At 41.2% G+C, this 26,357-nt stretch overlaps 1 protein-coding gene across 1 annotated transcript in view; it reads left to right on the forward strand.

Annotated features, from left to right (window-relative positions):
• Cep192 (centrosomal protein 192) overlaps positions 1 to 26,357 on the forward strand; it is a 111,004-nt gene that overhangs the window by 55,257 nt on the left and 29,390 nt on the right. Inside the window, exons 19-31 of the mRNA XM_026401973.2 lie at positions 7,190 to 7,361; positions 8,663 to 9,557; positions 10,395 to 10,543; positions 11,963 to 12,193; positions 18,050 to 18,175; positions 18,346 to 18,489; positions 18,601 to 18,664; positions 19,083 to 19,222; positions 19,316 to 19,408; positions 19,941 to 20,059; positions 20,943 to 21,119; positions 25,046 to 25,136; positions 25,288 to 25,464. Of these exons, the coding sequence (XP_026257758.2) occupies positions 7,190 to 7,361; positions 8,663 to 9,557; positions 10,395 to 10,543; positions 11,963 to 12,193; positions 18,050 to 18,175; positions 18,346 to 18,489; positions 18,601 to 18,664; positions 19,083 to 19,222; positions 19,316 to 19,408; positions 19,941 to 20,059; positions 20,943 to 21,119; positions 25,046 to 25,136; positions 25,288 to 25,464 (2,578 nt within the window). The remainder of the gene's footprint in view (positions 1 to 7,189; positions 7,362 to 8,662; positions 9,558 to 10,394; positions 10,544 to 11,962; positions 12,194 to 18,049; positions 18,176 to 18,345; positions 18,490 to 18,600; positions 18,665 to 19,082; positions 19,223 to 19,315; positions 19,409 to 19,940; positions 20,060 to 20,942; positions 21,120 to 25,045; positions 25,137 to 25,287; positions 25,465 to 26,357) is intronic.

Below are 26,357 nucleotides of genomic sequence, written 5' to 3' on the forward strand. Positions count from 1 at the left end.
CATATGAATTTCATGATTGCTTTATCTATTTCTACAAGAAATGCCGTTGGGATTTTAATTGGCATCGCATTAAACCTGTAGAGAACTTTGGGTAGTATCGCCATTTTGATGATGTTAGTTCTGCCTATCCATGAACAGGGTACATTTTTCCATCTTCTAAGATCTTCTTCTATCTCTCTCTTTAGGGTTCTGTAGTTTTCATTGTATAAATCTTTCACCTCTTTTGTTAGATTGATTCCCAAGTATTTTATTTTCTTTGAGGATATTGTGAATGGAGTGGTTTTCCTCATTTCCATTTCAGAAGTTTTGTTGCTGATATACAGGAATGCCTTAGATTTATGTGTGTTGATTTTATATCCTGCCACTTTGCTGAATTCATTTACTAGCTCTGGCAGTTTCTTTGTAGACCCTTTTGGGTCTGTTAAATATGTTATCATGTCATCCGCAAATAGCGATAATTTAAGTTCTTCTTTTCCTATTTTTATGCCTTTAATTTCTTTTGTCTGTCTAATTGCTCTGGCCAGTGTTTCGAGAACTATGTTGAACAGAAGTGGTGATAGAGGGCATCCCTGTCTTGTTCCAGATTTTAGAGGGAATGCCTTCAGTTTTTCTCCATTTAGGATGATGCTAGCCTGAGGTTTAGCATATATAGCTTTTACAATGTTGAGGTAAGTTCCTGTTATCCTTAGTTTTTCTAGTGTTTTGAACATAAAGAGATGCTATATTTTGTCAAATGCTTTTTCTGCATCTATCGAGATGATCATATGGTTCTTGTCTTTAAGTCTATTGATTTGGTAATTAGTATTTATTGATTTCCATATATTGAACCAGCCTTGCATCCCAGGGATGAATCCTACTTGATCATGGTGTACAATTTTTTTTGATATGCTTTTGTATTCGATTCGCCAGGATTTTATTGAGAATTTTTGCATCCAAGTTCATTAGAGATAGTGGTCTGTAGTTTTCTTTCTTTGAAGTGTCTTTGGTTTCGGGATCAGGGTGATGTTGGCCTCATAGAATGAATTTGGAAGAGTTCCTTCTTTTTCTATTTCTTGAAATAGCTTGAAAAGTATTGGTATTAATTCTTCTTTGAAGGTTTTGTAAAACTCTGCTGTATACCCATCTGTTCTAGGGCTTTTTTTGGTTGGTAGTCTTTTGATGGCTTCTTCAATTTCTTCCTTTGTTATTGGTCTGTTTAAATTGTGTGTGTCTTCCTGACTCAATCTGGGCAGATCGTATGACTTAAGAAATTTATCGCTATCTTCACTATCTTCTATTTTATTGGAATATAGGGTTTCAAAATACTTTCTAATTATCTTCTGTATTTCTGTAGTGTATGTTGTGATATTGCCTTTTTCATCCCGTATGTTAATAATTTGAGTTCTCTCTCTTCTCTTCATTAGCATGGCTAAGGGCCTGTCGATCTTATTTATTTTTTCAAAGAACCAACCTTTAGTTTTTTCAATTTTTTCAATGGTTTTTTTTTTGTTTCAATTTCGTTGATTTCTGCTCTAATTTTAATTATTTCTTGTCTTCTACTACATTTGCTATTGTTTTGCTCTTCCTTTTCTAGGTTTTTGAGGTGTAGTGTGAGTTCATTTATTTGTTGGTTTTTTCTTTTTTTGAGGAAAGAACTCCAAGAAATGAATTTTCCTCTTAAAACTGCTTTCATTGTGTCCCATAGATTCCGGTATGTTGTGTCTGTATTGTCATTTGTCTCTATGAATTTTTTTATCTCCTCCTTTATGTCTTCTGTAACCCATTGATCATTCAGTAACATATTGTTCATTTTCCATGTGATGTAGGATTTTTCCTTCCTTCTTTTATCATTGATTTCCAGTTTCATACCATTATTATCAGATATGGTGCATGGTATTATCTCCATGCCTTTATATTTACTAAGAGTTGGCCTATGGTATAATATATGGTCTATCTTTGAGTAGGATCCCATGTGCTGCTGAGAAGAACGTGTATCCACTTGATGATGGTTGATATATTCTATATATGTCGGTTAAGTCTGGGTTATTGATTGTGCTATTGAGTTCAATAGTTTCTTTATTCAGCTTTTGTCTAGAGGATCTGTCTAATGGTGAGAGCGGTGTGTTGAAGTCACCCATAATTATTGTGTTGTAGTCTATTTGACTCTTGAACTTGAGGAGAGTTTGTTTTATGAACGTTGCAGCTCCATTGTTTGGTGCATACAAATTGATAATTGTTATGTCTTGTTGGTGGATGGTTCCTTTTAACAGTATATAGTGTCCTTCTTCATCCCTTTTGATTAACTTAGGTTTGAAGTTGATTTTATTCGATATGAGTATGGCCACTCCTGCTTGCTTCCGAGGGCCATGTGAGTGATATGATTTTTCCCAACCTTTTACCTTCAGCCTGTGTATGTCTTTTCCTATCATATGAGTCTCCTGAAGGCAGCATATTGTTGGATTTGTTTTTTTGATCCATGTTACTAGCCTATGTCTCTTGATTGGTGAGTTTAGGCCATTAACATTTAAGGTTACAATTGAGATATGATTTGTACTTCCAGTCATGTTTATTTATTTATTTATTTTAGTTTGGCTAGTTTTTACTTTTTGGTTATTTTCCTCCCCCTTTACTGAGATACCTCCTGCTGTTAGTTTTGGGCACTATTTTTCAATTCCTCTTCTTGTAGTATTTTGCTCAAAATGCTTTGCAGTGCTGGTTTTCTGGCTGCGAATTCTTTTAGCTTTTGTTTATTGTGAAAGATTTTAATTTCATTGTCAAATCTGAAGCTTAATTTTGCTGGATACAGTATTCTTGGTTGGAAACCATTGTTTTTCAGCCTTTGAAATACATTGTTCCAGGATCTTCTCGCTTTTAAAGTCTGTGATGAAAAATCAGTGGTTAACCTAATTGGTTTACCCCTGAATGTAATCTGCCTCCTTTCTCTCGTAGCTTTTAATATTCTCTCCTTGTTCTGTATGTTGGCTATCTTCATAATTATATGTCTTGGAGTTGGTTTATCACGGTTTTGAATGTTTGGGGTCCTGTAGGCTTCCAGGATTTGGCAATCCATTCCATCTTTCATCTCTGGGAAGTTTTCTAGAATTATTTCATTTAATAGGTTGTCCATTCCTTTGGTTTGAATCTCTATGCCTTCTTCTATCCCGATGACTCTCAAATTTGGTTTTTTAATGACATCCCATATTTCTTGAATAGATTGCTCGTGGGATTTAAGCATCTTTTCTGTGTTGACTATATTCTTTTCAAGTTGATAAACTTTGTCTTCATTATCTGATGTTCTGACTTTTCTACTTGATCTAGTCTATTTGTAATATTCTCGTTTGAGTTCTTAATTTGGTTTATATTTTCCTGCATTTCTAGGATTACTGTTTGATTTTTTTTTTAAGATCTCTATCTCCTTGTAAAGCTCGTTCTTTGCCATTTGAATTTGTTTGTTTAATTCATTTTCAAAATACACTTTTATTGCTTGGACTTGCTGTCTCATGTCTTCTCTAATATTCCTTTCCATCTGAGTTAGGTATGCCTTGAGTTCTTTCCTTATCCCTGTTTCTGATGCTTCTAGGTCCTCCTCTAGAATTAAGTTGTCCTGCATTGTTTGTACTCCTTTTTTCCCTTGTTTTTTCATGATGTTCACGCTACTTTCTAGCTCTATTTGATTGCTGTGCTTCTGCTCTCTTCTATAAATTTGTTTTGGTTTTTTATATCTCTATTGTCTCTCCTTTGTGTTGTTGGTAGGCTATGCTTGCTAAAGTGGATTCCATTGGGAAGGAATTCCGATGGCCGAGCTCCAGTGACATCACCTCTCTGCTATGGCGGGCCCCAGGTTCCTTACTGGGGTGTCCGAATGGAGGGGTGGGACTGGACTGTCTCTGGTTGGTTTCAGCTCCTGGACGCCGGCGGCCGGGCAGTCTCCAGCTGCCCAGTTGCACGGTCGCCCTTGGGCATGTGGTCTCCAGCCACTCAGTTGCAGGGGCAATGGGCCGGCTGTCGCAGGTGGGTGGGCGGTCCCCAGTTGCCCAGTTACGGGGGCAGCCGGCAGGCGATTGGTCACCGTTGTGCGTCTGGTTTCCAGCTGCTCAGTCGCAGGGGCAATGGGCTGGCTGTTGCAGGCTGGCGTGCGGTCTCTAGCCACCCAGTCGCAGGGGCAATGGGCCGGCTCTTGCTGGTGGGTGGGCAATCTCTAGCTGCCCATTCGTGCGGTCGGTCACCGGTGGTTGCGGACTCCAGCCTCGAGGGCCTGGCCTCTAGTCCCCTGGTTTCTCCTGCTAGTCCTGGTTTCTCCTGCGTGGAGGGTGGCTATTGTATTGAGAACCCCCGCACTCTATTGTTTTGATTTTTTCCGCTTGCTCCTCCCCCCGCGCTGGCAATACAGGTTTTGTTTTCCCTGCTGTTGGGAGGGGGAGTTGAAGGTCGGGTGTCTCTAGTTTTACCGCAGGCTTGCTCTGATAATCCCTCCCCTGGAGAGCCTAGGAGAGATTTTATGCGAATTCCCCGCTGTATGGGAGATGAGCTGAGTAACATGCACCTGTTTTATTGTTGCAATCTGTCGGAGAGTGGCGGTGGTTACTTCAGCTCTCCAAGATGGTGGCTGCTGGTTTCCTTGGTGGAGTTTCCGTTGTGGGGGATAGAACTGTCCCATTTCCTTCCACGTCAGAAATCCCGAAATCAGCCTGGGGCTCCGTGAGTGCTCAGGCGGCAGGATTCCACGGAATCTGCAGCAATCTCCCTGCTTGCTGGAAGCTTCTCGGCGGCTCCCCGCTGTCTGTAGCTGCGGGGTGGGCCGCGCGGATCAGTCAGCCCGGATCTCTGGTTGCACAGTTGGCTCGTGTATTAGACTCAATTACTGGACCTGGGTGCTGGAAATCTTTCCTCTAGGTTTCGGTGCCGTAAGTTCCTATCAAGATAGTTTTTTGTCGTTCTAACTTGTTATTCACCCGCGCAGTGGCACGGTACATGGGGTGTGATGCACTCTATTCGCGGCCAACTTGGGGACCCGTGACCTAGAATTTTTATCCTGCCTTATCATGGCCTTGCACTTACATGCATATGTGCATACAGGAACCCACGTAGGTGCACATCATACAGTAGCTGAAGTAGGCCCGAAGCAGTTTGGTTAATAATATTTTGTCTCCATTGGTTCCAGTGAAGACAGAGAAAAGGGAATAGGGTAGACAGCAAATAACCAGTACCAGGCATGGTGGTGCCTGCCTGTAATCCCAGCAGCTTTGGAGGTTGAGACAGGAGAATTGCAAATTCAAAGCCAGCCTCAGCAACTTATTGGGGTCCTGAAGAACTTAGCAAGATCCTGTCTCAAAATAAAACATAAAAGGGGATGTGGCTCAGTGGTTAAGTTTCCTTGGGTTCAATCCCTGGTACAAAAAACAACAAAAAAAAAAACTAACAAGGGTTTTGAAAATGCCATCTTAATGTGGGGCTTTTAAAAATTGTTTAAAACTCAAATATCAGTTTTCTCTGTGTGTTCCTTGCCTAGCTGAGTATTCTGACATTGTGCAAAATTGAAAAAAAAATGGTGGGGGATAAAATCTTCTCAGGTCAAGGACTCAAGTGAAATTGAGTGGTAGAGTGTCTGGATGTGTGGGAACTATTTGCAGAGTTTGCTTGACAGCTTTCCTGTCGTCTCCTGTGCTCTTCCGCCTGGGACTGTGCAGTCAGCTTATTCTCTCTTTGCATCTTAGCTAGATGCTCTGGTGGATAATAAAAAACAAAGTGAAGTAGAAGTAATATTTCTATCTGTTAAATGCATTTGTACATAGTAAATGTGTGTAGGGTTCTCAAATTTTTTTGTTTTCTAATCCTTTTTTAAAATTCAATGTATCATGAACATCTTTGTGAGCCAAGTGATAGTATTGAACAGCACAGGTATTGGGTTTTTTGTTTTCATTTTATTTTCACGGTCCTGGGGATCAAACCAAGGACCTCACACATTCCAAGCTGCTGTACCACTGAATTAACTCCCAGTTATATTAGCATGTTTTTTTTTAATGGTTGCAATGTTTTATTGTATATTTTTGCCATAATTTCCTAAACCTGCTTCCTCCTCTGAGACAATTAAGATTGCTTATTTTGTTATCAATAACAATGTGATGACTTTTTCTTTGTGGAGTTTTTATCTTTAGTTTTTCCTTAGGATGCAGTCATAGATGCAGAACATCTGAGTTGAGGGGTTTTTGAAACATGTCACTTAATTGCTCAGCTATACTACTTGATAAGGGCATTTCTTTGCCCTCATCTACGTAATTCTCCTTTTTTTTTTTTTTTTTGGTTCTAACTACTGAGCCACATCCCAGTCCTTTTTTATTTTTTATTTTGAGACAGGGTCTCACTAAGTTGCTGAGGCTGGCCTTAAACTTGTGAACTTGTATGATCCTTTGTCTCAGTCTCCAGTATACTGGGATGACAGGCATATACCGACATGCTTGGCTCTCCTAACTCCTCTGAGGAAAGCCTACAGGATTTACTGTGTTTCCTTTTGCCTTTTGCTGCTGAGGATCGGAACCAGGACCTCCTCACACAGCCCCAGCCTGGGCTCTTCCACTGACTGAGCTGTGCTCCCAGCCATCCTCTGGTTCCTTAGTCCGTCTCTCCCTCCCTCCTTTCTCCCTCCCTCCCTCCCTTCTCCCTCCCTCCCACTCCTCTCTCTTTCTTCCTTTCTTTCCTTCCAGGAGCACACAACTACTGAGCCACAACCCCAGCCCAGCCCAGCCCAGCCCTTTTTTATTTTGAGATATGGTCTTGCTAGTTTACTCAGGATCTTGCTAAGTTGCTGAGACTGGCTTTGAACTTGTGATCTTCCTCCTCAGTTTCTTGAATTGCTGGGTTACAGATGTGTGCCACTGTGCCCAGTTGGCTTTACTCTTCAAGGGCAGGAAGTTTTAATGCTTTTGTTAATTGCTTTATATCAGGTACTCAATACATTCTTTTAAATAAGTAGCTAATGTTGTTATGTGACTGCATGTGGTATTTAGTAATGAAAATGCCACATTTTTATTTTACAGTAGCTTATCAGATAGGTCATTCAGTAGGAATTTATAATTTTTTTGTTTGTAATAATTTACAGTTTTAGATAATTAAATGTAAATGTTGAACCCACGGTTGAATTACTTCCAAGTTTATAGACAGGCAGCAGCAAAGCGTAGATGATTCCAACATGAGGTATTCATTTCCTTTTCAGGTGTGCTTTGGAGTCTCTTGATTCTGCAGCTTGTCACCAAAAGTCCTCTTCTGAGAGCGAGTTGTCTCACTTGGTGTGTTCCCATACTGATATGAGCAGGCTGACTTACGTCTCTGAACAGGAGAGCGCCTGTCCTCCCACAACTGCTGACAGTGGCCCAGAGGACTGCAAGGTGGGCGGCACTTGGACTGCTGCTTTAGTAAGGCTTTGTGACCTTTTGTTTGACTGAGTTCAGGCCTCTTTAACTGTTGCGTTGCTGATTTACCTTTAAAATGAATTAGTGTGTGCATGTGTATGTGCATATGAATTCATGCTTGGTGAGCACTAGAGGTCCGTACGGGGAGCTCCAGAGTCTGCCCTCAGAAGCTCTCTGTCTGGTGCAAAGAGCTATATTGTGTGCTGTTTGTACCAAAGTATACGGGGCACCCAGATGCTGTGGGGATTCCTAGAGAGGTGGCCAAAAGTCTCACCACAGGGTGGGGGGGTGGTTCAGCAGGTTTGTGAGAGGGAGTTTGGTGAAGCCTGATTTTGCAGAGCTACTTGCATTTGAGGTAGGAAGGCAGGTAACAGATGGAGGAAGATGGGGAATGGGGAGCTAGCTGTGTGTAGGGTGGCAGTGAATCTCACACATGGGAAAGGAGAGGGGTAGAAAAGAAGGTGGGCCCGAGGGAGAGAGGCTTGGATGTATAACTTAGTGTGAAGGCTTCTAAGGTGGACACCAACAGGATATGTTTTCATGTCTTAAAAGCTCATTCCAGTAGCAGTGTGGTGGAGGGAGTCGGGGAGAGCAAGGTTAAAATCAGGGAAGTTTGACATGAAGCTACTGTAGTCATTCAGGTAAGAGACAGTATGAGCCTGTCTTGAGGAAGTGTGTGTGTGTGGCGAGTGTAACAGAAGTGAGTTTCTTAATGAGCTGAATTTGACTATTGTGGGCCTGTGGTGTAGACCTCCTCCACCAATTTGTGAAATACAGGGTGCAGTGTTAGGTGGAGTATTACATTCATTTCATTGAATGCTATCTTTTTGGTGGTGGTAGATATTGACTCTGTGTTCTTCGCCTAGTGGTTAAGAACTGAGTGATGGCATCAGACAGCCTGTCCTCTGCTGCTTCCTCAGACTAAACCTTCCTAAACCTGTTTCTTCACCCTTGAGGAGGAATACTGTGTGAGGGCAGTGCTTGTCGCCCACTACTTGGCCCCCAAATATCTATTGTTATTCTTAATAACCAACAAATAATCTTTCTTTATCAATATCTTTGTTTTTAAAGCTTTGGTCCAGGGGAGGTTTCCATACCTACATTTCACAGCTTCCAGGCTACTTTTCTTTGTGTAAACCAGCTCCTTTTCAGAGAGATAATGTCAGATCCTTTTCTGATTTTGTGTGAGATTATAACAGTATGGTTTGAATTTGTTATATTCTATCTGTTATAATCTATCTGTGGATAATTTTGAAAATTATTTTGTCACACTCAAGAGTGATATCACCAGTGAGTTGAGCACCACAATTATTCAATCAAGCCTAGCACCATTGGAGGAACATGCTATGGAAAAGCTGAGAAAAAAGGTTCCATTTCAGAATAGAGGAAAAAGATCCTCATCATCTCTTATTCAGAACCAGTCTGATTTGAAAAGTGTGACTGAAACTACTTCTCTGAGTAGCAGACCTGAGGGTGGAGAATCAAGTCAAGATCCTACCTCCAAAAGAGGAGAGCCATTGGAAACCAGTGAAGAACGTTTGACATCAAACCGCAGTGACCTGGATCCAGTCAGCGAGGCTCTCCTGAGCAAGCCAGGTCTGAGCCATCAGGTGGGGCTAGCCTCATCTCACCTTGCTGTGTCCTGCCTGAGGTCCATGGAAGAAGGTCAGAGAGTCACTTCTAAAGATACCTCGAGCACCAACAGTGAGTTCAGTGGCCAGATTCCTAATCAGAACACCTCTGGAAACCTGCGAGGCCCCGTCTCCCAACTCACGGCTCACGGCTCTGCTGAGGAGGTGCAGAATGTTCCTGCTGTGCACCCCACACTCTGGACGGCACATTCTCTCAGCACCGCTCCCTTGAAACAGCAGTATGTGGGTACACTCTCTTCAGCAGGGAACGTTGCCTTGCCTCAGTGCCATTCAGGCAGCGCCTCGGCCTGTGGGTTCTCAGGATGCTTTACTTACCCTGCTATCGCAGGAGACCACGTTCAGAACTCCATGGCTATGGGGATTTACCTGGGACCAGATATCACCCCTGGATTGATGGGTCCCACTTCGCTCTATACCCGGTGTTCTAATACCTTACATCAGAACCTGCTAAGCTCAGTACCATCTTTTACTGTGCAGTCTGGAGTGGAATCCTGGGATTCAGGAACCATGTCAGGATTTGGTGAGATGCTTCTTGTCTCTTTTTTTCTACTGTTGCTTTTACTATTTAAAGGTTGCTTTTTGTCAAATGGGATTGTCAAACCAATGTTTCAAGGGGATACTGGCCATACTTTCTTACCAGTTTTGTTCTCTGTTTGGAGAACAGAATAATATTTCTACACAGAAGTCCCTTAAGTTGGCTTAGAATAGTAAGCTTATGCAGGTGGAAAGCTTCCTTGTCTTTCTCCTCATTCTTCTGCTCTATGCTTGGATTTTTGTTCTTTCAACTAGGAAGTGACCACTTTAGGAGTCCTTGACATACCTTAGGAGTTCAGAGAGGTGATGTGGTGGTGGGCAGCACTCCTGCTCTCCCCACAGGGATGGGTCTCTCCCTGACAGTGGTCTGCTCAGCAGGGCTGGGCACTGTACCCGTCCACTGTAGTACTGTCTTCTCTGTCCTTCAAGGTGTTTGCGTGAGGATGGAAAAGATGGGGGAAAGATGGCACTTCTGAAGATTAGAGCCTCTGTGGTTTCTTTCTAATTCAGGCAGTGGCTTATAATTTGGGAGAGGAAAAAGGACAGATTTCCAACTGATAATAACATGAGTGAGTTAATTGGCTGTACGTTGTGAGTTTGATAAATTATAATTTTTTTTTTCTTCTCCTGGTCTGGATAGAGGAGGAAAAATTGTTAGCAGGCCTCCACTCAGGTTTGTGCAGCATCAAGGACTCTTGCACACCCAGGGCACTGTCCTGGGACTCGTAAAGTAGGCAGTCTTATATTATAAATTCCATTTGACCTCTCCTGCTTTTAACCAGGTGTTTGATCTGAATGCTTGTTTTGATATCTTCTCATGCAGACAGCGTCAGAGTGCCTGAGGAGTTGAAGTTTCCTCATGCTTGCTGTGTCAGCATTGCTTCGCAGACCTGCCTTAGTGTACTCAATCCAACTGGCCGTTGGCTACAAGTCAGCATTGGGGTTCTCAGTGTTAGCGTTAATGGTGAAAAGGTAAGCTTTCTGCGACTTCCTGGCTTCACAGCCATGCATGGGGAAGCACTGACTTCCCTCTGGATTCGTCCACCCTGCGCACATGCACTGGAATGGGATCCTTCTTCAGTGCCCTTTTGGTTGTTTTACTCATAGTGGAAGAAGTGACATCTGAACGTGTTTTGCGTTTTCCATTGGCTATTATTAATCATTATGTTTTATCGTTTATTTATTAAAGTATGTCAGGTTGTTTTTAGTGCTGTTAAATCACTGAATGTTTTGAGTTTCTGGTCTCTACTTGTTGGTTTTTTGAGATAGGATTGGCTATAAGTTGCTATCATATATCCAAAAAAAGGAAAGAAAGAAACACGTCACCCTTGGGGTTATGTCTTTATTGACTTAAGGGTAGTCTTTTTGACTAATTGATCTGATCATTTTCTTACATGATCTTTTGAAATACTTGAAAAAAAAACCCAGTTTTTTTTAAAAAGTATGTTTTCCATTAGTTGTTGATAGGTCTTTATTTTATTTATACTTGGTGCTAAGAATTGAACCCAGTGCCTCACACATGCAAGGCAAGAGCACTCACTACCACTGAGCCCTAGCCCCAGCCCCCCAAAAACCTAGTTTTAACAAGTTAACATTAACTTGCATGGTCTGGGTCTCCCACATGGTCAGTGACAGCTGCTTTAATTCCAGATGTAGATCTCATTTGAACAGAGTGAGCAGGGAAGGGGGAATATTGTCCATGGCTGCCTTCTGATGTGTCTTGTCTGCAATACTGCTTGCTAGCCAGCGTTGGCAGATGAGCTTGCTCCTCCCTTTTTCCTCCTAAAGTAAAAGTGTCTCTACCTTGCCCCGCTTCCTTTCCTCCCTGCTTTCAGATCCTTGGTCATGAAAAGCAGGTGATTGGAGGAAGGCTTGAAAGTGGAAGGTGAGATTTGATTAGGGGCATCTGGGAGTCTGCGTAGTCCTGTTTGTGGATGTGGGAGTGGGAAGAAGATCCCCATCTACAGTGAGGAGGAACTGTCTAATGGGAGCCATGATTGCAGTACTGGGGTCTTATTGAGGCCCTGAGAGATCAGCCTGACTCCCTGCCCCACATGGTGCAGATGCAGAAGCCATGTTCCAGAGAGCTTTCCAGGGCCAAGTGCTTCACTTTTATTGCCTCTTTTAAGAAGAGTGAGAGTATAGATAAATGTGTTTGCTTTAAAATAGGCTAGGGAGACCCATTCTTGATGCAGTAAGAGCAGTTCAAACTGGGGAGCGAGTTGACAGATAGTAAGTTGTAAAATGTGGGTATTTTTGAAGAGATAATAAATGTCTAGATTTTCAAGTAACTGTGAAAAGGAAGTTTAAACTTGGATATTCTCCTTGATTTTCAATGCAAAGCCATTTCTTAACAAATCCTGTGGGTTTTTTGTTTTTTTTTTTTAAAAGGTAGATCTTTCAACATGTCCTTGTCTAGTTTTCAAGAATAAAGTCATCATAAGACCTCATGCCACAGAGGAGATAAAAGTACTTTTCATACCATCCAGTCCTGGGATTTTCCGATGTATGTTCAGTGTTGCTTCTTGGCCATTTTCAGCAGATTCTGAGACAATAGCACAAGCAGAAGCTTTGGCGAGCAAAGTCATTTTCACTGCTATCGCTGAGACCCCTGTTATTGAGGTAAACGAGTCTTGTCATTCCTGGTGTTTTAATATAGGCTGTTTAACCTTAGATGTAATATTTGGGAAAAACAAATGTGGGCCAATGTGCCACAAAGTTAATTTCAAGCTGAACATTAGTTCTTAGAATCTTGTATTCCAGAATTTGAAATTATTTTGTTTTTTATTACAGGAAACATAAATACACTTACTAAGATGTTTGTAAAGCAGAGTTTTAAACCCTATTTCCCACTGATTCCTTTGTGTATTTGACATACACTTAGGAGAGCACTAGGTACACGCTGCTACTCCTTTCTCTGTGCCTGAAGAGTCCTTGCTAGCTGCAAGCCTTCCTCTTCTACAGTCATCCATTTTCTGAAAGTGAAAGAAAAATCAGTCTAGCCAAACTGGGATGATATAAATGCTCATTGGATGACACACCTGTTGGGGAAAGTAGGTTCCTGTCCTGGCTGCATGTTGGAATGACACGGGGAGCTTTCTAGGCTCCCCAAGACCTACTCAGTCAGAGGGATTACAGAAGGCAGCCTTAGCTACAGTGTAGGTACTTCCAAGAAGTGCCTCTTCTTAAGCAATAGTGAAATTAGAACTAACTGGGCAGGATGGAGGAACAGGAGAGGGCACAGACAGGAATGCTCATTAAAGCGAGTTAATTCCTAAAAGTTTAACAGAACCTAACATGTTTATTTAACCCACAGGTGTTACTGAGCTTCTACTAAAGCTAATTTGTTGTTTTGTTCAACAAAACCGTAGCTGTGACTTATAGTTTAGAGCTGGGATGTGGGAGTGAGGGCCAAGGCAGCCTCTTGGGAGGCTGAGGAAAATTATCCCAGGGTTTTCTCACAGTACACTTTGCCCAGAGGAATTTGCTTATTAACTTCACCCGACAATTTCTAGGGCAGGGAGGAGAAAGTAGAATTTGTAGATGTTCTCCTTATTATAAACTGTTAATGATCTTTTTCTGAAGTGCCAGTTTATGTATTTCTCCATCAACTCTGCTGTGATTGCTTTTCCTCTTGATCAATTTTCAACTTTAACACTATTGACATTTTGTGCTCAAATTCTTTACGGGTGAGGGGCCCGTCTTTTGTTGTGTGGGATGTTGAGTGTTGTCCCTGGTCTACGTTTGTTAGATACCAGTAATAGTCCTTTCCCAGACCTGATAACCCAAAACATCTCCGGGAGGTGTTACATTCCCCCCTCAACCGCCCCCCAATTGAGAACACAGCTGTTAATCATCTGCATGTCAGTATGTGTACACGTGGCTTTTGAACCTGCACTTAAGGAGCTTACATTTTTGTAGCACACATGAAAATCACTACTAGGCCATATTTAAAGTTGTCACGTCATGCGTGAGCAGCTCAAGTCAGTGGCATTGAGCAGTGTAAGGCATTGTTCCAAAACAGGGCTGTGCATTGGAATCAGTTGATGAACTTCAAAAATCCCGATGTTTGTGTCAGAGCTTTGAGTCTACCCGACAGTTTTGGGGACCACTGGAGTAAGTAAGGATCATTCAGCATCATCCAGACCAATTAAAGTTGATTTCTTAGAGGAGTGGACATGGGCCCTGAGGGACAAGCAGGGTTGAGTAGGGAGTGTGAGGCATGGTTCAAGAATGGTATAGAGGCCCCACCCACAGATACAGAGCGATCTCCCAGGTACTACAGCAAACATACAATACGTAACAGTGTGTGTATCTTTATTTTTGTATTTTTGCCAATTTACTCGCTTAATTTATATGCCCACAAGAAATGTATGAGAGCTCCTATTAGTACTAACATTAGGGTTAGTTTTCTAATTGTTTGCTTGTTTTAAATTGGTTGCCTATTTCTTGGATGTGGCTTATATTTTAATTTGTGTGCTTGGAGTACTAGTTACATTTAGTATCTTTTTCTCTTTGTCGTTAACTATATTTGCTTTCCCTTTCTCTGCCCATTTTTCTTTTGTTTTGAAAGTATTGATTTTTTGTAGATGTTCCTTAAATTCTGGATTATAATTGTTTGCTAATTATTATGCTTTGTGGTTATTTTTTCCCATTCTTGTTCCTTTTCAACTTATTATCTTTAGTTGGGCTGAAATTTTAAATATAACATAGTCAGGTAGGACTCTATATACCAGATATAAAAATATCTCTGGGAATAGGGGGAGAATCTGGGTCCTGCTGTGTCCTTCCCTACATATTCTCTCCTTTCGGAAATGCATTATTACTTGAGTGGATATTAGTGTGATATGTTTGAACAGTCATTTGGCATAATTGATGGTAAAAAAGGACATTGAAATTTAACCAGATTATGTAAGTAAATTATACACTAGCTTTTAAGTATCACTTTAAGAAGCAGTATGGTAAGTAAGCAGTGGGGGAAATCTTGAATATATGTGTATAGAATAAATAAAATCAAATATTCTGAACTGTGGTCCAGCTTAGTAGCAGAGCACTTGCCTAGGATGACAGGACCTTGGGTATAATCTCCAGCACCACAAGAGCAAACAGCTGTTCTTTGTTATATGAATTAGTGCAGCTTGCAATAGTTTTCAGTGACAACATCACACATAGATGAAAAAGTGCTGCGGGAGTGAGCTTTCTGGACACCTATGGACAGCTCAGGAGCAGCTTCAGTGGTGGAGAAGCCCCTGCTGTTGATGTTGCTGGGCTCAGTTTGGGTGCCTTCACCTTCTGAGTAGGATCCTCCTCCCACGGATGATGGCAGGCTTCACTCTCACGTCTCTGGGCCTCTGAAGGGATGTCACCTGACTCGGTGGAGGGATTGGCAGTTCCCCCTGCCTCTCACCCCACCCTCCCCTTCTCTTTGGCTTACTTTGCTCTTTCACTGGACACCTTTCATCATCTGACAGCATAAGTCATCACTAAGTTATAGCCTCTGTTCCTTGTGTGTTGTTGCTGTCTACCCTCTTTGCCCTACTAGAGTGTGAGCCCCTTGTGGGCAGCATCTGTATTTCTGTTGTTCATATCCAGAATGTGCCTGGCACACAGGGGCTTGATTAATATTTTTTGAGCTCTTGATTCAAATCAGAAGTACAGATAGCAATATTTCTAAATTACATGGTTTTTAGAATATTGTATTTCATAGGTACATCCCAGAACCAGGGAGTGTAATTAGCTAGCTGTTTGATCCACATTGCTGAAGTTTGTGTACTAAAGTTGCCTAGAAAGTCTTTAAATGCTTTTGTGGTTTCCAGCTGTGTGGGGGTGTTGGGATGCCCCCCCTTCCTTTTTGTGCTCAAATACAAGATGGAGATTATCTGAAGCCCGTGTGTGTTCAGTCCTGCTGCTCCTACCTGTCTAAAAGACACGTGGTTCTTCTCTTCAGTCCTGAGTGCGTATGTGTCCTGGAGCTCTTTTCCTTTCCCTGTGTCCTTGCCAACACGTTGGTTAGCTTAGACTTTCAGCTTCTGAGAGAGGTGGCTGTAGATTTGGGATTTCTCCCATATGGAGAATTATAATTTCTATCAGTTTTGTCTTTGGTGTCCTGCAGCTGTATTGTCACATGTGTTTTAGGCTCAGAATTGCTTTATCTTTTACACGAAATGCTTCCTTTTAAGCAGCAATGCTTTTTATCAGTTCTGTATTAAAGTCTCTTTTGTCTGGAGTTAATATTTCTATCATCTTTTGTTAACTAATTTCTTTTTTAAAAAAAATATTTTTATTAGTTGTTGATGGATATTTATTTATTTATTTATTTATTTATTTATTTATTTATATGTGGTGCTGAGAATTGAACCCCATGCCTCATATATGCTAGGCAAGAGCTCTACCACTGAGCCACAGCCCCAGCCCCAGCCCCTTGTTAACTAATTTCTTATATATCTATTTCCATCTCTCTATTTTTCAGTATGCAGCATATATTTTATTATAGTATCTTTTAAAAATTCAAAGTGTTTTTCTTGCCCTTCTTTGGACTAGTTTTGGAAATTATACATTTTATTTCTATTTTTATCACATTGGTTGCCTAAGTCTAAAGCTAATCAGGAGTGCTGTTCTATCCCCCCAACAATACACTTTGATCATTTTAGCACTCATCTTTTTCTTACTATTTTTAATTTTCTAGTTCCAAATAGCTTTTTATATCTCAACATTAAGATATAATAGGTCAATCCAGCTGTGCATACATTGGTTTTGCTCACCATTGCTTTATGAATATTCTGCTTTCCCCTCCATCATGGATCCTGTTGTAGATACACTTTAAGATGAACTTATACAGATGTGCCTCAGTTTACAATGGGGTTGTATCTTGATAAACTCATCATAAGTGGAAAATATTATAAATGGAAAGTACATTTAATACCTCAAACCTACCAAATATTATAGCTGAGTCTAAGCTACCTTAAACTACTCAGAGCACTTACCTTAGCCTGCAGCTGGGCAGAACTATCTAGCATAGAGCTTATTTTATACTCGTGTCAGCTCTCTCATGAATACAGATGCAGTGTGCTCTGGGTATACTGTCACTGTTTCTTTTTGTGGCCACGTGGCTTAGGGGAGCCATAGCAGGCTGCCACTGCCCGGCACTGAGAGACCACTGTGTTTCCCTAGCCCTAATAAAGTCAGGGACCCTCTAGTTTATTTCAGGTTCTGGAGGTACTAGTGCTTCTGTTAATTATTTACTTATTATTTTTTTTTAGTCTTCTTGATTATTTTCTTCTCGTGGCTTCTGATTTTTTTAATTGATACTTGCAAGTTTTAACATAAGCGCACATTCATTTAGGCTGCTTTTGCTGTAGGGGGCCCACGTTGCCCTGGTCTTTGGAGTACTCCTGGAGATCATGTTGCAGAGTCTCAGCTGGGGCTCCTCAGGCCTAAGTTCAGGTTTTCCTGTTCTCCATGTGATTCTTCAGGCACCCCCCATTCCTAGACAGGCTCCCTGGTATTTTTCCAGGCATGGGGTCAGAGTTTTTTCCAGTTCCCTTTTAATTTCTAAAAAGGGCACTTCTTTTAATTTTGGGGCTTTTTGCATGAAGTTCAATTTCCATTCTGTCCCACCCTGCCCCCAGCAAGCGAGCTTGAAGTCCTGTCTTCCAAGGATATTAAAGCTCAACCATCTTGGGGTTGACTCTGGACCCCAGACCCTCATGGGACACCAGAGTTAGTTCCCTCCCACTGGGCAGTCTGCCTTTGGTTTCCTTGTATTTTATGTTTGGTTAGATAAAAAAAAGAAAGAAAAAAAGTGTTAAATATTGCCCAGCATTTCTACATGGGTCAGGCTATGAGCATCTATTAGGTGTCCTTCCACGTTTGAAAAAGTCTGTGTTGTCATGTAGTAAGCACCTGCTTTAAACTTTTGATATATCTAGTTAAATGTCATTTAAAATATTTTCATAGTATCAGAAGTCTGGATGAAATCTGAAAATGCCAAGATATTCATGATAGTTTTTTAAAATATATTTTTATTGTATTTGTTTATTTATCTATTTACTTTTTATGTGGTGCTGAGGATCAAACCCAGGGCCTCACAAGTGCTAGGCAAGCGCTCTATTGCTGAGCCACAACCCCAGGCCTTCATGATAGTTTTGAACTGAGAAATGTATATTCTAAGAATTGAATTCATTGAAGGGAGATTTATATACTTTATAAAATTCTCATTTTCTCTTAAGATCCAGTAGTTTTTTCAGAATAGCAGCAGCTAATCTTAGGAATTTATGTACATGAACTCCCTAAAAAGAAGAATTTAACATTTAGTTTTGTTGAAAATAAGCAATTATAAAATAGCTTAGGAAAAACTTAGGTCTAAATTCACTTTCAACATTGAGTAGTGATTGTGGTCAGAAGAGGCAGTGATATGTACATAAGGTACGGTCTTTATTCATGTATGTTTTTCATAAATCAGTTTTTTCTCATACTTAGGTAGAAACAGAAGAGAAAGGTGTTCTTAATTTTGGTGACTTGACTTATGGTGGCTGGAAGGCTCTACCACTAAAGCTGATAAACAGGACACATGCCACTGTCCCGGTCAGACTGACCATTAATGCTGTGAGTATCAACAGAGTAGGAAACGTTACAGAGAACGTGGTTTGGAATTGTAGACCACTGATACCCTTGGCTGATTTTTTTCTGGTGGAAGTAAATTGTGTTGTTGAGGGTTCTATTGCCAGAGATAGTGCTGTGGCTTTACTGAACTTGACCCTTCTGTTTCTGAATAGAACGCCTTAGCCTGGTGCTGCTTCACCTTTTCCAAGGAACCCATCCATGCTTCTCTGAAAGCTGCTCCTTATGCCGATGTGATTGCTCAGCTGGCAGCCCCCTCTGTGGTCAGTCATGTGATGCCTGCCAATCAGGAAGGACAGGTAGGCTAGGCGGGTTGAGGACTGGCTCTTCTCTCATGAAGACTTTATTCTTATTTTAACTAGTAGACACTAAAATAATAATAATAATTCTTTTTTTTTTCTGTTTTGTAGGATCCTGAATTTTTGATAATTTGGGTTCTTTTTCATAGTCCAAAGAAACAAATTGCTTCTTCAGGTATCACATTTGTACTTTGTGGGAATTACTTATATCTAAATAAACTATAAATTTCAAACTTATTTTCTCTCTCATTAAAAGTGACTATTTTGACAATTGTAAAGAATTTTATGTTTAGAAAATGGGCAGATGGAATGATATTTTGGGTCAAACCTGTGTATTTATGGGTAACCCAACCAAATGTCACAGAAAACCTGTGGGGGAGTTCGTTCTCTCTCTCTCTCTCTCTCTCTCTCCTTCTCTCTCTCTCTCTCCACCCCCCCCCACCCCTTTCCAATCTTTTCTGTTTCTCCTTTAATTCTTAAAAAAAACCTCTTGTCTAAATCTTCTTGTGTCCCCTAAGGGCATTGTGTTGGCTGATGAGGGCATTAGGATTAAATAACTCTAGTCTCTGAACTAAAAGAATGAACTTTTGTAGAGATTCTAGACCCTGCAGAAGAATTCTTGGCGAGAGTGGATATAGAAGTTGACAGCCCAAACCCTACGCCAGTTCTTAGCAGTGTGGGTCTCCGAGCAAGAGCAGGAGTGGCTCGAATCCATGCTCCTAGGGACCTACAGGTACCTCAGTTCCTGGCTGTCGCTGTTTTGTGTGCCGGCTGATGCACTGAATCAGGACCATTTTGTAAGCGTGGGTTTTGTCCTGTCCTTTAGACTGTGCACTTGCTGGCTGGTGTGAATTCCTCAACAAAGCAGTACCTGCCTTTGAAAAATGCTGGCAATATTGACGTTTACTTAGATATCAAGGTAAGAGTTTCTTTCATTCGATCTCTCTTTTGACTGTAAAGATCTCACTTCTGAAGGCTGCAGGACTTCCTGTCCTGGCAGAGCCTAAGGGTCAAACTAGAGAATCATCTGTGTTGTGAGAGCTCGGTGCCGCTGGCAGGCAGCATGCCCCAGTGCTCTTGTGTCAGAGCCTGATGTCTTTTGTTCAAGAACCGGCTTCTGACTAGTGCTGAAAAAAATGTGTGTGTCATCTTGTGGTGAGATAGGATGGAGAAGATTGGTCCCCACGGTGGACATGAGTTGAGACCTGTGGGTAGACCTGGGAGAGGGTGGAAGGACTGGGCTTTGGGGATAGAGGGGAGATAGGTTTGTTATGGAGGAAGAAGGAGAAAAAATATATATTCTTCAAAAGAAAAAATAAGTTGGGACAGTGATGGACAAGGAAGAAGGGACAAATAACCTGTCATAGTGAGAAGTGCACATAGGACAAGCTTGACTGAGGGTGGGCTGCACTTGGATGAGTCAACAATGAGCGATGGCTATGATTATTCAGGTCCCAGGACCAGGAAGTCACTTTTCAGTGGATCCAGAAAATTTATTCCTTAAGCCTGGTGAAGAACATGAAGTCCTAGTTTCATTTATGCCAAAGGATCCCAAGGTTTGTGAGGAAAGGTAAGGTGAACATACTTATGTGAAGCCCTTACTCATGTCACAACAGCCACTTGCTCCGACATACTTCACCTGGGGCCTGAATGCAGAAATATGTGTCTGACTTCTCATACCTGATAGAGCTCTACCTCTTTTTCTTTAAGCCTCAGATTTTTGTTTTTGTTGTTATTGTTGTTGCAAAAAATCTTGTTTTAAACCAACTGAATAGAAATTAAGAAATTACTATTTTGAAGTATATTCTGACAAAAGTAAATGATAAAACATCAATATTGGTGTTTATCAATTTTGATGTTTCTCATTAATTTTTTCTTTTTCTCCCGGGAAACCTTTAATTGACCTTGTTGCTTATGAATTTAGTACTATTTCCAGTCCCTTTTCCAGGCCTGTGGTTTTTTGGCCCCCAAATCATAAGCAAATATCAACTTATAGCCAGAATACCACTATTGTTTGTATTTGAACTTGAGTGCATAAACCTAGCTTAACACATACCACCTCTGAGATTCATTGCTTGCCGCCTGCCTGGGGTGCAGTCTGCTGTTGGGACCCTGCAGAAGAAGAGAGCAATCTGGCTGCACCAGTGTGAAAGCTTATATCTGGAATGGTTGCCCTAAACTCCCCTGGGCAAGTCCCTCTGGGAAACTTTCCTGACTTCCCAAGTTTCTCATAAGTTGTATCCCCATAACACCATGACCGTCTCATGTCACCCCATGTGAAATGATTGTCCCCTTCCTCTGTCTGCACTCTTTTCTGGACTATGAGCTCTAACGGCAGGAATATCATGGTACCCCTGGCACCTAGCTCTGTTTCTTGGATAAAGAAGCACTTAGAAAACAGTTGCCAAAAGAACGGATACAGGACATTTGACATAGATTTTTCTCTTTGTTAGGATCTTGAAAATATTTGTGCAGCCATTTGGACCCCAGTATGAAGTTGTGTTAAAGGGTGAGGTGGTTTCTTCAGGAGGTAACCCTCTGCTGCCAGGACCTTGTGCCTCAGATGTTCCATTGATCTTGTCCAACAGGCAGTTTCTGGCCTGGGGAGGTGTCCCACTCGGCAGAACACAGTAAGTGTGCACGTGGCCATCCACATTGCTGAAGATTGCTGATTAATGTTGTTCTCTCCTGGGTGATTATGACCGTGTTATTGTTTCTAGAGTTGATAAAGCTATGTTCACTTAATCTTTCTACTCTGAATTTTCATGTTTGCAGTACAAAATTTTCCTTTTTTTAAAATACATCCCAAAGAAATAGGTTTGAGGGTTTTTTTGGCTCTTCAGCAAATTTTCTGCTGATTACCAAATGTAAGCAGTTAAGAGCTTGTGGGTTCCTTCTGTGGAAAGGAAGGAGGGGAAAAGTAGAGATGTTATCAACTTGTTACAGTCTTGTTTGTGAATGTTTGGTGCTGCAGTGTTAAAGACTGCAAGGGGTCTCTAGTGGAGCAGATGCGTACTGTTTAATCTCTGTCTTTGATTCTAAATAAATTTGTAAAGAAACAACTAGAAATACATAAATTAATACAACTATGAGAATAAAATTAAAACTACACATCATAATTAAGACTAATTTGCATGTAATATATTTAGTATATTAAGTGTTTCCCTTTATAAACATAACAATGTAATCAACTTTTCTTTTTACAAGCCTCAAATTAGTAAACAAATGCTTATAATGACCTAATAATGAATAGCCTGAGTGTTTACTCTTCCATATTTTGTACTTTTGTGTTTTTCCTTAAATGTCTTACACATACGCTTCCATGGTACCTGAGAGATAAGGAACTCCTGGCTGAACTTCTACTCTGATTGTGAAGAAATTGCTTTTTAAAAACTTACTTTGTTAGTTCTGAAAGGGTCTGCTTGAACCTCTTCACTTGCAGAGTTCATCCATGCCTTAGTTGTCTCTGTCTTATTACCAAAGCAGCTTTCAAAAAGACGAGTAAGATGAGAACAAGTGGAAAGTGACTCCTGTGGGGAGTAGGAGGAGGTGATGTACAAAGGCAGGGAGAGCCCCAGTGCCTGCCGAGGCCCTGTGTGTCCCCACCCCCGGTGGGCTCAGGCCTGCACTGACAATCTGCCCGCACTGTGGAGAACCACACCATCAGTTACCCGGATCCCAGTGTGCAGAAGTGAAGCACAGACTGGTTACTGCCTGGGAGAAGTGTGACTCCTCCTGCCCCAGCTTTTGAGATGTATCTCCCCATAGATCTGTGCAGTACAGTGAATCTCACAGATAAATAGCAGATTCAGATACCATTTCCAGAGACCCCTCTCCCACTTAGTTGCTTCCGTGAGGTCTGATAGTGGGGTGCCCAGGCATGGTACAGCAAAGCATTTATCTGGGCCTTGCCAGATCCATGTAATTGCAGCTTGAAATGGTTCAGGTCATTTCAAGAATGGGCAGTCTGTGTATTCTTCAAGCACCTCACGGTAGACATTTCTCTCAGCTAGGCTTTTGGCAGTTAATTTGAAGTAATGATCCCTCTTCAGCAGCTCTTTTGCTGCTGGGCATGTGTGTCCTTGTGCTTTTGCAGCCAGCTAGATGGTCAGAACTGAAGAATATGTTGAGAGCAAGGCTGAGCAAAGCCATGTGCCTGTCTAGAAAGCTCTTCTAGCTCTCTGCAGTTGAGCATGAACAGTGCCTACATGACAGAACGTCCCTTGCTTCCCCAGACGTTGACTTGTGGTCTGCTGTAATACACGTACACACAGTTGTTTGAGGTCCTTAAGTAAGTTCTATGCTATGGAAGGCAACCAAAATCATTTAACTGTACACTACAAACATCAAGACGAGGGATGCTACCTGACAACTGTACTTATTAATGTGCTTCCGAGTTAAGGTGGGGGCTGTAAAAGGCTAGTGTCCATTTTGACACACAGCTTTTCTCATAGCTGATCTTATCTGTTAAGTCAAAAGGCAGAAAAAAGTTGAATCATTCTTGGACTGATCCTGAAGATTTTTCTGCCCTGTGAGAAAGGTTGTAATAAATAATCACTGTGGGTAGGGATGGCTGTTCTTAAGATCCAGCCTCTCCTCAGATGGCATGCCTTCCTGAAACCTCACTTTCAGCTTACCAAAAGTCGAATTAATGTGTGCTGAGTTATTTTAAAATAAAAAATAGTTAAATTGGGACTGGGATTATGGCTCAATGGGAGAGCGCTCACCTAGCATGTGAGAGGCCCTGGGTTCAATCCTCAGCACTACATAAAATAAAAATAAAGATATTGTGTCCAACTACAACTAAAAATATATTTAAAAAAATAACTATAAAAAATTAGTTAAATTGAATATGAGCAGTGTGTTGCCCGTGCTTTTGTCTTTGTCACTGGTGTTTCTGCCCTAGTGTCTTCCTGAGTGAGAGGCCTTCAGACTCTCCTTGCTTCATGGCTTCGCTTCCTTATGCTCCGACAGGTGCAGGGAGCTTCGGTGCAGGAGTGTCCCTTACTTACAATAGTTGGGTAGATAAATTTGCCTCAACTGGAGGAATGTACCAGTCCTGTGGGAACTGCTCTACCTGAGGTTGGTGAAAGCTGGGCTCTGAAAACAACATCCCAAGCGTTAGTGGACATGAAGCTAATAAGCACAAGGTATTTTGTGCTGCATTTAGTGAATCTGTGGATTCTGTAATTCTCCTCACCCCGTTTTTGTGTCCTGCATAGAAAAAAAGAGTTTTTCCATCACAAATGGTGCATGCTGCCCCTCTGTGAGGGTTTTATGACAGAATTCAGGATAAAGAGGCACATTTATTGTCTGCTTAGAAAGGAAACTTCCTGTTTTTCCCCCACCATGAAATGTCCTAGGAGGCAGCTGAGGCTGTGCTGAGAGGGGGCAGATCATGTGTCTGCTGGGACCCCCATGCCTCCCCTCTTATAGGAGAAGGTCCTGTTGCAGAATGTGGAGTACAGAGGACAAATTAATAAATGATAATGTTGGGGAAAATGTGATTAAATTAATGGACTTCGCTTCTGTTGCAGAAAGGAATGATAATAAATTACAGTTGTATTTTCCAAGCATAGAATGATCCAAAGATAGTATTTAATATCAAATTTTGGATTCCTACTTAAAATCTTCATTTTTCCACAATCTGCTTATTCATTCTGGTTTCTTTCTTATATGTGTGCTTAAACACTTCAGTCCTTTAGATTTTTTCTCATTAATTTTTGTGAATTCCTTGAAGAATAAAGATATTAATCCTTTTTGTTTGTGGAATTCCTATTTTAAATTGGAAACCGAGTTCTCTTCCCCTCAACTTGATAACTCTACTTCTTAAAATAATAACTGTTTCTTTAAAAATTAAAAAATAAGTAAAAATGAAAGCTTTACCAAGTAGCATTCCTCCAAGTCAGTCTTCCCTAGGCAACATAGCTATGGGTTGTTATCCTAGGGGTGTGGACAGCTGAAGCTCAGTCTTTCCCTTTGAACACCAGGTGGACAAGGCCTAGACCACAGCTTCCATGTTGAACTGCTCATCTTCACATTTTGGGTGAAATAGGGCTTGGCCCACATACTCAATATTCCCCAATGGAGAGGCAAGTCACATGGTTTCAGAAATTCAAAGGGTTTCCTGCCAGCCAGCTGTTACTCACATGTTTATTTTCCTTGCAGTGGAACTTTTTAAAAGCAGGATGAATTCAGCACGCTGCTAGGAGCACTTGTTTGCCTGAAAGCTAAATTGAGCCAGATATTCCCCTTAGCTGTGGCATTGACTTAATGACTGAATTTCTTCAGTGATGTTCATTGATTTTTTTATAAGGCAGACAATATGAGAGAGAATAAGGCCCTGTAATTGGAGAGAGATTAAGCCAAAAAGCTCATCTGCTAAGGTGACCCCCCACGCCTTCTGTTTTCAGAAGCAAGGGCCCAAGACTGTGAGAACGACACTGGCCTGCTAAGATGGTGTATGCCACCAGCCCAGGTCTGCAGATGCCACGGTTGGTTTTGACTGGCTTTATTTTTGATAGTTGTAGCATTTGAAACATGTAATTGTTTCCAGACTTCAGAAGCTGGCATTGAGAAGTAACTCCACATCCACGGCCCAGCACTTGCGGCTGCTTATCAAAGGACAGGACCAGGACTGCTTTCAGGTCTGTAGAATGCATGGCCTTTGTTTTGCCCTGTGTTTTGTCTCCATCCAGACAGTCACATATGCAGGCAGGTTTTTTACATTTTGTATTAGTAGTGTGTTTTGTTTGTGCTACTATTTTGTTTTATGCAGTGATTATTTTTAAATTATAGCTTCAGAACACTTTTGGCTTAGAAGAGCGATTGACCAGTAACTGTGAGATCAGAATGCAGCCAAAAGAAGACATTGTAATCTCAGTATTATTTGCACCTACTCGGTTATCTTGTATGTTGGCTAAACTGGAAATCAAACAGCTTGGAAATCAATCACAGCCAGGCATTAAGTTCATGGTAAGATAACTCCATTGCTTCTTTCCTCACAGGCAGTTTTTGACAAGTTGTAACTATTGGTTGGCAAGTTATATCATCCATCTTTTACAAGCAAGTTAGGGACAATTGTCAAGTTATAAAAGCAACCAATTAAGTATTTGTATTTTCTAACGTTTTTAGGTGTCATTTCAGTTTGAGGATTTTGAAATGATTCTGACTTTTTAGGAACACATTTTTTGGTAAATCCAGGTAGAGCTTTGTTTAAGATACTGACTTTCCAAGTAAATTTTTATCTTTTCAATTGGCAGTCTGTCTGGTCTGCTGTAACCAAATGGGTAAATTTATAAACATTTAAATTTGATCGAGGTGTCAGCAGATTCATTGTCTTCAGAGGGTTGCCGTCTGCTTCAGACATGGTGCCTTCATGTTGGGTCTTCACATGATGAAAGGAGCAAGGACACTCCCTTTGTATTTGTTTTATTTACTTATTTTTCTTGTGGTACTAGGGGTGGATCCTAGGGCCTGGTGCATGCGAGGCAAGTTCTCCACCACTGAGCTATATCTCTGTCCTGCCCTCATCCGCTTTTTATGAGGGCACTATTCCCATTTTCAAGGACAGGGCCCTCACGTAATTCAGACACTTCTGAAAGGACCTCACCTCTTAACACTGTCATTTGGAGATTAAGTTTCAACATTCAAATTTGGGGGGACACTGACCTTCAGACCATAGCAAATATCTATTGGTAGAATTGCTAGATTCGTTTGTAAATACAGAGATACAAGGACAAGTTTTTAGATTTTGCCTATTCCCAGCATAATTTTTAAAAGCGATATGAGGCTGTTTACATAACTACATTCAGAGCAACTAGAGATAAAAGGAATAAATTATTGAGGAAAGAAAATAAGAGCCTAAT

This window comes from Urocitellus parryii, chromosome 13 (assembly GCF_045843805.1).
Source record: "Urocitellus parryii isolate mUroPar1 chromosome 13, mUroPar1.hap1, whole genome shotgun sequence".
Classification (NCBI taxonomy): Eukaryota; Metazoa; Chordata; class Mammalia; order Rodentia; family Sciuridae; genus Urocitellus; species Urocitellus parryii.